This window comes from Haliotis rufescens, unplaced genomic scaffold (assembly GCF_023055435.1).
Source record: "Haliotis rufescens isolate VD_foot unplaced genomic scaffold, xgHalRufe1.0.p SCAF_65, whole genome shotgun sequence".
NCBI lineage: Eukaryota > Metazoa > Mollusca > Gastropoda > Lepetellida > Haliotidae > Haliotis > Haliotis rufescens.
The window spans coordinates 2,261,731-2,274,792 of record NW_025964356.1 but is presented as its reverse complement, the minus strand read 5'-3'; the positions used below and the strand labels follow the sequence as shown (position 1 = coordinate 2,274,792).

At 39.0% G+C, this 13,062-nt stretch overlaps 1 protein-coding gene across 5 annotated transcripts in view; it reads left to right on the top strand.

Annotated features, from left to right (window-relative positions):
- Positions 1-13,062, top strand: part of LOC124118187 (rab11 family-interacting protein 4-like) — a 297,536-nt gene that overhangs the window by 17,347 nt on the left and 267,127 nt on the right. For all 5 annotated transcript variants that reach the window (XM_046480299.2, XM_048387107.1, XM_048387106.1 and 2 more), the window contains exon 2: positions 485-590. In XM_046480299.2, the coding sequence (XP_046336255.1) occupies positions 485-590 (106 nt within the window). The remainder of the gene's footprint in view (positions 1-484; positions 591-13,062) is intronic.

Below are 13,062 nucleotides of genomic sequence, written 5' to 3'. Positions count from 1 at the left end.
CAGAACGAAACTATGTTACCTGAGGGGTCCAATGGGTTTATCATGATAGAAAGGAGATGTAATACACTGGACAGCTGGGGATGACAGGAAATACACAAAGATATGAGGAACTAGTTTGGGAATCAGAGGACTGCCCTTCATATTTAACTGTTAAGAAATTGACTGCTGAATTTAAGTGAACAGAAGAAGCACAGATGATGATCCTAGATCTGGTTGTCCTGAAGAGAGAGCATCTGAGACCCAAGTGGAGGGTTCATGGTTATGGTGTTACTGTTCAGCTGCTGACTCATAACAACTACTGTCACAAGTTTACATAAGTTTAAGTAGTATCCCCAACATATAAGAGCATATTATAGAGTAAGAAGTCTACACATGAGAACAAACCAGGTGACTTAGATTTGAGAATCAGAGAATCACACAAATTCAGAATTAATTCATTTCCTACAAATTTGATTTTATCTATGCTTTTTCTGCGTTTTTTTAGGAAATAACTGGCATAATCAACCTTTTGGACCCTGATGGAACTGGCATTATAGGCTTTGGTGACTTCTGTGAAGGGGTGAAACAGTTAGCAGCAATTCAAACACAAGGTAAGGTAATGGAGCATCCTTTTCAGAGATAAGGCTGCTCAGCTAAGTTGAGCAGTCTGGGAATGAAAATGTTTGTTAACTAAAAGTTGGAATTTACGAGATAAATATGCAAACCTGAACTGCACAGTGTACCCCAACACTATACAGTATGTCCTAACACTGTACAGTATACCCCAACACTATACAGTATGTCCTAACACTGTACAGTATACCCCAACAATATACAGTATGTCCTAACACTGTACAGTTTACCCCAACACTATACAGTATGTCCTAACACTGAACAGTATACCCCAACACTATACAGTATGTCCTAACACTGTACAGTATACCCCAACACTATACAGTATGTCCTAACACTGTACAGTATACCCCAACACTATACAGTATGTCCTAACACTGTACAGTATACCCTAACACTATACAGTATGTCCTAACACTGAACAGTATACCCCACCACTATACAGTATGTCCTAACACTGTACAGTATACCCTAACACTATACAGTATGTCCTAACACTGTACAGTATACCCCAACACTATACAGTATGTCCTAACACTGTACAGTATACCCTAACACTATACAGTATGTCCTAACACTGCACAGTATTCCCCAACACTATACAGTATGTCCTAACACTGTACAGTATACCCCAACACTATACAGTATGTCCTAACACTGAACAGTATACCCCAACACTATACAGTATGTCCTAACACTGCACAGTATTCCCCAACACTATACAGTATGTCCTAACACTGTACAGTATACCCCGACACTAAACAGTATGTCCTAACACTGTACAGTATACCCCAACACTATACAGTATGTCCTAACACTGAACAGTATACCCCAACACTGTACAGTATGTCCTAATACTGAACAGTATACCCCAACACTGTACAGTATACACCAACACTATACAGTATGTCCTAACACTGTACAGTATACCCCAACACTATACAGTATGTCCTAACACTGCACAGTATACACCAACACTATACAGTATGTCCTAACACTGCACAGTATACCCCAACACTAAACAGTATGTCCTAACACTGCACAGTATACCCCAACACTATATAATATATCTTAACACTGTACAGTATACCCCAACACTGTACAGTATGTCCTAACACTGCACAGTATACCCCAACACTGCACAGTATACACCAACACTATACAGTATGTCCTAACACTGCACAGTATACCCCCAACACTATATAGTATATCCTAACACTGTACAGTATACCCTAACACTATACAGTATGTCCTAACACTGCACAGTATACCCCAACACTATACAGTATGTCCTAACACTGCACAGTATACACCAACACTATACAGTATGTCCTAACCTTGTACAGTATACACCAACACTATACAGTATGTCCTAACACTGCACAGTATACCCCAACACTATATAGTATATCCTAACACTGTACAGTATACCCTAACACTATACAGTATGTCCTAACACTGTACATTATCTCCCAACACTATACAGTATGTCCTAACACTGTACAGTATACCCCAACACTATACAGTATGTCCTAACACTGCACAGTATACCCCAACACTATACAGTATCCCAAAACTATCCTAACAATGTACAGTATACCCCAACAATGCACAGTACATCCCAACACTCTACAGTATACCCCAACAGTGCACAGTATATCCCAACACTGTACAGTATATCCCAATACTAATTTAACACTGTACAGTATATCCCAACACTGCACAGTATATCCCAACACTGTACAGTATATACCAACACTGCACAGTATGTCTTAACACTACATGGTATATCCTATATCCAAACAATGCGCGGTGTGTCCCAACACTGCACAGTTTATCCCAACACTGCACTGTTTATCCCAACACTGCACAGTTTATCCTATATCCTAACAGGGGCGGACGGGTAGCCTAATGGTTAAAGCGTTCGCTCGTCACGCCGAAGACCCGGGTTCGATTCCCGACATGGGTACAATGTGTGAAGCAAATTTCTGGTGTCCCCTGCCGTGATATTGCTGGAATATTGCTAAAAGCGGCGTAAAACCATACTCACTCACTCACTATATCCTAACACTGCACGGTATATCCCAACATTGCTCAGTATATCCCAACACTATACAGTATATACCGACACTGCACAGTATATCCTAACACTACATGGTATATCCTATATCCCCACTATGCACAGTATGTCCCAACACTGCAAGGTTTATCCCAACACTGCACTGTTTATCCCAACACTGCATAGTATATCCTATATCCTAACACTGCACAGTATATCCTATATCCTAAAACTGCATGGTATATGCTATATCCTAACACTGCATGGTATATCCCAACATTGCTTAGTATATCCCAACACTGGACGATATAACCTTTATCCTAGCCCTGCATGGTATATACTATATCCTAACACTGCACAGTATATCCCAACACTGGATGGTATATCCTATATCCTAACACTGCACGGTATATCCCAACACTGGACGGTATATCCTATATCCTAACACTGCATAGTAGATCCTATGTCCTAACATTGCACGGTATATCCCAACACTGGACGGTATATCCTATATCCTAAAACTGCATAGTATATCCCAACACTGGTTGGTTTATCCTATATCCTAACACTGCACAGTATATTTTATATCCTAACACTGCATGGTATATCCTATATCCTAACACTGCATGGTATATGCTATATCCTAACACTGCATGGTATATCCCAACATTGCTTAGTATATCCCAACACTGGACGATATATCCTTTATCCTAACACTGCACGGTATATCCCAACACTGGACGGTATATCCTATATCCTAACACTGCATAGTATATCCTATGTCCTAACACTGCACGGTATATCCTATATCCTAAAACTGCATAGTATATCCCAACACTGGTTGGTTTATCCTATATCCTAACACTGCACAGTATATTCTATATCCTAACACTGCATGGTATATCCTATATCCTAACACTGCACGGTATATCCCAACACTGGACGGTATATCCTATATCCTAACACTGCATACTACATCCTATATCCTTACACTGCATAGTATATCCTATATCCCAACACTGCACAGTATATCCCAACACTGAATAGTATATCCTGTATCCCAACACTGCATGTTATATCCAAACACTGCACAGTATATTCTATATCCTAACACTGCATGGTATATCCTATATCCTAACACTGCATGGTATATCCTATATCCTAACACGGCACGGTATAACCCAATATTGCTTAGTATATCCCAACACTGGACGGTATATCCTATATCCTAACACTGCATACTATATCCTATATCCTAACACTGCATAGTATATCCTATATCCCAACACTGCACAGTCTATCCCATATCCCAACACTGCACAGTATGTCCCAACACTGAATAGTATATCCTGTATCCCAACACTGTACGTTATATCCAAACACTGCACGGTATATCCTATATCCTATCACTGCATGGTATATTCTCAATCCTAACACTGCACTGTGTATCCTATATCCTATCACTAGGTACCGGCAGCCAAAATTTTAACTACCTTTTTTTGACATAACAAATTGACTTTTCTTAAACTTTCAAAGAATACAAGCTAAACAAAAAAAAAGAATTATTAAGATATCTTTATTAGTTGTCATAGACGTGGGCAAATTTAATTACATTTGGACAAGTTCAGCATTTATTCATAAAAAACAAAGACTAACACAAGCAAACAAAAAGCATTTGAACAAAATATATATAACTCTAAACCATTTGTAGAATTACTGTCTACATCTGAGGACATATAATTAGACATATTGAGCTCTAAAAATTGAAAAATGTTGGAAATTAAACTTGAAAATTTAGTCGTTTACCACATTTCACATCACCTTAAAAGGAATATTTCTGACAGCAAAAGGCATACAAAACATTTTCCAAACATAATTGGTTATATATTTGAACTCTATTTTTTTTCAGGTCTTTGATAATACAATTGAACCTGTTAGAAGCTACCAAAGATGACAAAATCTTAAATTTTGGTGGCGGAAAAATGTCAACAGATTGCCTGTTTGCATAATTTTTCATTTTTCTCTAATTCCTATACTATTCAAGCAGTAAAACTTTGTAGACTAATAGTCCACATGTCTGTCAATGACATATTCAAATAACAATATATTACAGTAATAAATGATGTCTAGAACAAATTAAAAATATGGAATATGTCACAAGGACAATCAACCGAGGTGAATACCAATTCATTGTTTTATACATACGACACAATATACAACAATGAATAGGGCCAAATTCAATGTTTCAATTTCATTAGTTTCAATAGTTTGATTGTCAACATGTCTAATATTGTCAACATCTTTGTTTGTTGCTGCTGCAACAGCTCTACTAAAACAACAAAATACTACTTGAAAACTTAGCTGTGTGAATAAAAATTCTACTAAAACAACAAACTACTACTACTACTACTTGAAAACTACTACTACTACTACTTGAAAACTACTACTACTACTACTTGAAAACTACTACTACTACTACTTGAAAACTACTACTACTTGAAAACTACTACTACTACTACTTGAAAACTACTACTACTACTACTACTTGAAAACTATTACTACTACTACTACTTGAAAACTACTACTACTACTTGAAAACTACTACTACTACTACTACTTGAAAACTACTACTACTACTACTACTTGAAAACTACTACTACTACTACTACTTGAAAACTACTACTACTACTTGAAAACTGAATAAATACGAATTGGAAAGATTTTCTTGTTTGTTTGTTGTTTCCCGCCGCACTTAGCAGTATTCCAGCTATATCATCATGAGTATATGACGGCGGTCTGTACATAATTGAGTCTGGACCAGACAATCCAGTGATTGATATCATGAGCATCAATCCATGCAGCTGGGATACAATGACATGTATCAACCAAGTCACCGAGCCGGACCACGTAAGTTGCCTCTTACGACAAGCAAAGTCACCTTTTACGGCAAGTATGGGTTGCTGAAGACCTATTTGACCCCGGATCTTTACAGGTCTAATATCGGCAATAATACAAAAAATTAACAATAAAGTTCTTTGTAAAGCTTGTACTTTTGGCCCAGAATAATAAACTGCTCAAGGGTGCTTATACTCCACATTATTATCCCCCGCCGCGCGAAAGCGCGAAGCGGGGGATATAGTATTCACGACCGTCCGTACGTCCGTCCGTACGTCCCACGTGTTTGTTGCCGCGATATCTCAAGAACTAAACACTGGATTGTCTTCATATTTGGAACTATGGTGTATATACAGACTCCGCAGACACCAGTCGGTTTTGGTGACCTTGATCCCATTTTCAAGGTCACAGCAGACAAATCTGCTTTTAGAGTTGGAAAACGGTGTTGCCGCGATATCTCAAGAACTAAACACTGGATTGTCTTCATATTTGGAACTATGGTGTATATACAGACACCGCAGACACCAGTCGGTTTTGGTGACCTTGACCCCATTTTCAAGGTCACAGCAGGCAAATCTGCTTTTGGAGTTGGAAAACGGTGTTGCCGCGATATCTCAAGAACTAAACACTGGATTGTCTTCATATTTGGAACTATAGTGTATATACAGACACCGCATACACCTGTCAGATTTGGTGACCTTGACCCCATTTTCAAGGTCACAGCAGGCAAATCTGTTTTTGGAGTTGGAAAACGGTGTTGCCACAATATCTCAAGAACTAATCGCTGGATTGTCTTCATATTTGGTGCTATGGTGTATATGGCGGGGGATATTTCGTCACTCTGTGACAAATACTTGTTCCATTGGTTGTTGTGACTTCAAAGTCCCAGTCAAACACAAATTCTGCTAAAATTGTCTCTAAATCTGACTAAGGCCATCTAAAAATGTTCTTCATCAATCGACACTTCTCAAGGAAGGCCACTTCTGCTTGCTCTTTAGTTGCAACAGACAAAACTTGGCCAATATAAAAATCATTGTCAAAGTAGACAGCTACGAATTGTCCTTGATTAGAAAAGCTGAAGCTGCCAAACTGAGCATCATTTATGATGGCTTCTTCATCTGCAGCAGCTTCAGCTTCTTCATCCGTGTCCAATTCTGCCATGGTTGTCTCTGCTGACGGCAGTTCCTCGCCACCAAGATGGGATTTGAGATTGCTGGCAAGTTCTCCGATACTGCCACACAGTTTAAGATGATTGTTCTTGAAACCTAAAACAATCTTTTGAAATCTAATTTCTTCTTTAAGGAAGTTCAGCTTTTCTGTATTGCTGTCGAAATGTCCGAGCAGTATGTCCACATCCCTTGCACGCTGACAGGGTCCTCCGTGTTTGTGTACTGACTCGGACAGCTTTTTCTTTCTAGCAGCAAGTTGAGCTTCCTTTCTCTCCTTCTTGCATCTGTTTGCTGCAAGGATTTCCCTTTGCTTGCTGAGAACACTTGATTGGTCAACTTGATGTGCCTTGCGCAGGCCTTCAGACTTCTCTGAGCAAAGTTTCAGCAACTCGTCCTGCTCCTTCTCAGATTTGGTCTATTCAACATGTTCATGGTGCTGTGATGATGAAGGGATGCATGTCGTCGCTTCAAGTTGCTGAAGTCTAGGTCTCCAAAGCAAGCTTCACCAATCAGGTTGGTTATCTTGGAGTGCTTCATCTTGTCGATCTGTTGCTTATCCTTCACATCATGGTACTTGCAACCAGGCAAGAAATCACAGAGCTGTCTTTCTACAACATCCAGGAACTGTGCACAAAGTCTCTGAAGAAGTAGGGTGACTGTTGAATGTTTGTTGGTGCTGTTCCCATGAAGGGATGCAGCAGCCTGGAATAGGTTATTAAATCTGTTTCCTCTGAAGCTGGTAATTGTTGAATGAAGATCTTGCATGCTACAGAAAGCTTCCCATGAGTCCTTACATCCATTTTTTTCATCGCCTCTGGGTCCCAGTATGTCACATGCAGTTCTTATATATCTAGCTCCAGCATTTTCAGCATTTGACCTGAACCTCTTGAACTTGTCTGCACAGTCACACCCTATCTTCTCTCCTTGTTCTTTCTCCCACTGCTTAAGGACCTTGTCTGCTGCTGAGCTCATGCCAAGAAGGAAGTGGGCATTACAATGCAGAAATTCCATACCGTCAACTTCAATTTCAACCAAGGTCTCTTTGCGTTGTTTCTCAAAGGCCTTGTTAAAGGACTTCATTACACTGGCTCGATCGCTCATCAGACCTGTAATGTATTTCAACATTGTTTGAAAGACAGCATCAATTTCATTTTCTGGGTACAAGTCTGCCAGCTCCTTCAAGAGGTTGAATGCTACATCAATCAGTCTCAGTGTCTTCTCTGCATACAGGAGCAAAGCCACATGACAACAGTTGGCCTCCATCTGTTGAGAGCTGGTGTCCAACTACTTTGCTGTGATTCCTTGTTGTGCCATCTGAGTGTAGATCAACATTTGATGCCTGTAAAAGGGTTTCTGCCAGCTGTCGTTTTGCAAGACATGTCCTTTGTCAGCATATCGAAGAGAAGATCTTTCGGATGCGAGGTCTTTAGAATTCCTCACAACAATTTCAATGACTGAACCACGGTTCTTGCCTGAGACCTCTGCTCTTCCCATCAGTTCAATGACACACTTGACCACATCCCTTGTGAATTTGTTAGAGTTCCCCTCACGCATATGTAGTGATGCCTCATGCCTGTCATCCTTTTGAAGCCGATCATCTTTAACTTCCTGCACTTTCAAGTTCAATCTGGCCTTTTCCTTCCTTTTCTTCTCTTCTCTTCTTGCCTAGCATTGGAGAGAAGTGTTTGAGTTTTTTTGAGCTTATGCTTTAGTTTTTTTATTGTACGCTGAGATTGGAGACCATGACCTTTGCTGAGGCTGACCTCTTGCTCTGTGAGCTTTTTCTCCCATCGTTTCATTCTCTTGTAGTATGGAGCATGACGAAGTCTTGAAAGTTCTTTCCTCGTACATTCCAGAGATGATTGGGTGGCTTCTTCTTGCAACTTTAAATGTTTTATGTCCTGTTTTAATGATGAAATAAAAGTTTCCCTTGATTCCAAATCTTGATTCTTTTGGTCCATTTGCTTCTCAAATTTAGATATATTATCTGAAATAATATCATTGAGTTTCATTGTTTTCTCTTTTTCTAATTTCAGTTCTTTGATGGAAATCTTCAATTCACCCTTAAGCTTTCTTATTTGGTTACCTTTAGAAGCGGACATCAAGGGCGAATTTTCTACTGCTGACAGTGGTGACAGTTCAACCTCACATACATAAGGCACTGTTGTCTTGGGGCTATTGTCAACTGGGCTGTCATCCAACTTTATTCGCTTACGACAGAGAGGTGTGGCAGGTTGAGGTATCGAGGGTGGACAGACGGTAGACACTGTGGTGACAGTATCTTTAATGTTGAGGTAGGGTGTTGCGTGGAAATCACTGTACCCCTGGTTGTCCCTATGCCTTGTTTTACTTTTCTTCCTTGCAGATTCTTGAATTTTCTTCAAATCCTTTCTGAAGGACTGTTCATCCAACCGAACACCAGAAAGATAGCTTGCCGCTTGACTTATCCAGGACAGAGGAAAATCTTCTTTCTTCTGAAATAATACTAAGTCTCAAGATTATTCCATTGGTTAAAGTGACCAAAGTCGACCTCGGCTCACGTGTTTCATTGAGCAATTCATTCCTAGACACGTTCACTTGGCGAAGATAATGTCCCACCAAATCAATCTTGACAGAGAGAAAATCTTGTAAAACATTATCCTTCAAATGTTTGGCTTCGTTGTGAGTTTTAAGAATTAATGCTCGGAGTCGTGGAGGCTGTAGATCGGTTATGCTTGAGGCAAAATCTGCAACATTGTCCCATGTCTTGTTTCCGTCTTTCAATCTCTTGAAGTTTTCATCATCTGCAAAAAAAACCAACAAATTCAATAAATAGCTCAAATCATGTGAAAAATATGTAAATAGATCTACATGTGTTTCAGTTCCATTATTAAATAAATAATCAACATTTAATGGATAAAAAAATCAAATCATGATGTGCATGTATTTAAGTTCCATTATTAAATAAAAATTAACGCTTTTGGATATTGTTTTGGTATGACTATGAATTAATTTACACAAATCACAGTTCCTTGGAAATGCTCATATTTTAATGTGTTTATCTGCAGCCATGAATCGCCAAAATATGTGTAAATCTAGGTGTTGTGTTAAAATCCGCAACCATCAATAAATAATATATTCCTTACATCGGATGTCAGCCGGTTGACAATAAAATATGCACTATAATTTTTTTTTCATCATTTTATTATCGATATGTGAACATTACTCTTATTTGGAAATTACAAAACGGAAGTGGCTTTATTTCGATAAAAAATATCCTAACAGTAGATCGTAAATCGTCAACCGAAATTACATTATTGCCAATTAAATACATGTTGCCTTATCAAAAAGCCTTGCGCGAACGTGTATCAACAAATGTATGCATATTCAGTGATAAAACATTTGCATGAAAGCGGACTCCCGACATCCGCCATCTTGTATTTTTACGAGAATTTTCGTGTCTACATTCTCAAAAACGGATCGTAAATATATGTTCGAAAAATCATTCTTCAGATACGATATTAAAACGCTACCTAGTTTAATTATTCAAAATGTTAAATACAACTTTATTTTTTATCAATCTGCATTGAAAACCGTCGTAAATAATAATAACAACACTTCACACGGCGATTTGTTTACGTTTTCTTAGCCAGATCATCGAAGCAATATGAATCACGAAAACAGCCACTTTTATATTTTACGTCGGCAACTTTCCAATATGTTCATAAATATTAAAAGGATTCATAAATGCAGAAAAAGGGGTTCTACATTACCTATTTGTTCATATAACGTAGTTGGCGTGATCTCCGTTGAATCCTCTTTGCTGGCCATCTTGCATGGTGGGTCGCACGCTTTGCTTCAAATCTTGGCTGTGTTTATCTTTTATATATTGTTCGGCTTTAGCTTTAGTTTTGTACATTTGTCGGAAAGGAAATTGAATGGAGAATCGATTGATATCAGAACTTGCTATGTTTTGAAAAATACTTTTGAGGCTATGATGATTTATAGTTGCATAATTATTTTAATTACGATTTACTGTAACAAAATAGTACGTTTTCAAACTGAATTTGGTACCAAAATAAAGTGCCAACTCTGGTGATTACGTTACTATTTTTAGTTTATTTTTGCGTTGCCTGTCGGAAATGCACGAGAGTGAAGGAAAAGACCGTGTATTTTCCTTTTGTGTAAATGTCTTGAGTCGAGCGTCCCGCGGCACTAATTAATGAGGTTCATTAGTGCATTGCCAATTAATATTAGATATACAATTGTTTTTCAATGAACAAATAACACACAACACATGAAAGGAAAAAGGAAAATCTTTATTTTAGTATTTTTTTTAATTTTTATTACTTCATAAATAAGAAAGTTATGAGCAAGTGAAAACGGACCATTTTTGAGAATTTCTATGGATTCCACTTAGTTTGCAGGTCTGCTGTCGGTACCTACTATCACTGCATGGTATATCCCAACACTGCAGCGTTAGAAATTGGCACTAGTCCTGTATTCCTTACCAAACTGCCCAATAGTAAAGGTACCCTAAGGACCACTAGAAATTGCACAAATTTAAGGGTTTTGTTATATATATGTTATCATTATAAGGACTAGTGGACAAAAACTGTTAGTTTTTAACCCTGGACACTGCACGGAATATCTTATATCCTAATGGGGCGATCAGGTAGCCTAGTGGTTAAAGCGTTTACTTGTCATGCCAAAGATCCGGGCTCGATTCCTGACATTGGTACAATGTGTGAAGCCCATTTCTGGTGTCCCCTGCCATGATATTGCTGGAATACTGCTAAAAGCGGCATAAAACCATACTCACTCACTCACTCCTATATCCTAACACTGTATAGTATATCCTATATCCCAACACTGCCTGGTATAACCCAACACTGCATGGTATATCCCAACACTGCACAGTATATCCCAACACTGCACGGTATATCCTATATCCCAACACTGCATGGTATATCCTATATCCTAACACTGCAAGGTATATCCCAACACTGCATGGTATATCCCCACACTGCATGGTATATCCTATATCCTAACACTGCATGGTATATCCCAACACTGCACGGTATATCCCAACACTGCACGGTATATCCCAACACTGCATAGTATATCCTATATCCAAACACTGCCTGGTATATCCCAACACTGCCTGGTATATCCCAACTCTGCACAGTATATCCAATATCCCAACACTGCACGCAAATCCCAACTCTGCACAGTATATCCAATATCCCAACACTGCACGCAAATCCCATCTCTGCACAGTATATCCAATATCCCAACACTGCACGGTATATCCTATATCCTAACACTGCAGGGTATATCCCCACACTGCACGGTATATCCTATATCCTAACACTGCATGGTATATCCCAACACTACTTGGTATATCCCAACTCTGCACAGTATATCCAATATCCCAACACTGCACGGTATATCCCAACACTGCACACATATATCCCAACACTGCACGGTATATTCTATATCCTTACATTGCATGGTATATCCCAACACTGCCTGGTATATCCTAGCTCTGCACAATTCAATATCCCAACACTACACGGTATATCCCAACACTGCACACATATATCCCAACACTGCATGGTATATTCTATATCCCAACACTGCACGGTATATCCCAACACTGCATGGTATATCCCCACACTGCACGGTATATCCTATATCCCAACACTGCACGGTATATCCCAACACTGCAAGGTATATCCTATATCCTAACACTGCATGGTATATCCCAACACTACTTGATATATCCCAACTCTGCACAGTATATCCAGTATCCCAACACTGCACGGTATATTCCAACACTGCACACATATATCCCAACACTGCACAGTATATGCTACATCCTAACACTGCATGATATACCCCAACACTGCCTGGTATATCCCAACTCTGCACAGTATATGCTGTACCCCAACACTGCATGGTATTTCCCAACACTGCACGGTATATCCCAACAATGCAGGGTATAGCCTATATCCTAACACTGCATGGTATATCCCAACATTGCCTGGTATATCCCAACACTGCACAATATATCCTTTAATTCTTGTAAGTACCTAACTTCTATTACATCATAGCCATAAATTCCTGTTCATGCTGAGAACCACACTACAAATTTAAATAAATTTTCAACAGACGTCTTCTTCACTGCCAACATATCTAATAGTTGTGAGGGAAACCCTATCCCTCACAAGAGATGCCATTGCGCATGTGCAAGGCGGGAATCACCTCACTTCTTTCCTGTGTGTCCAGATGACAAGGAAAATTTTTGTTTGATACATCTGTACACATGAATGCTGTTCCACACTT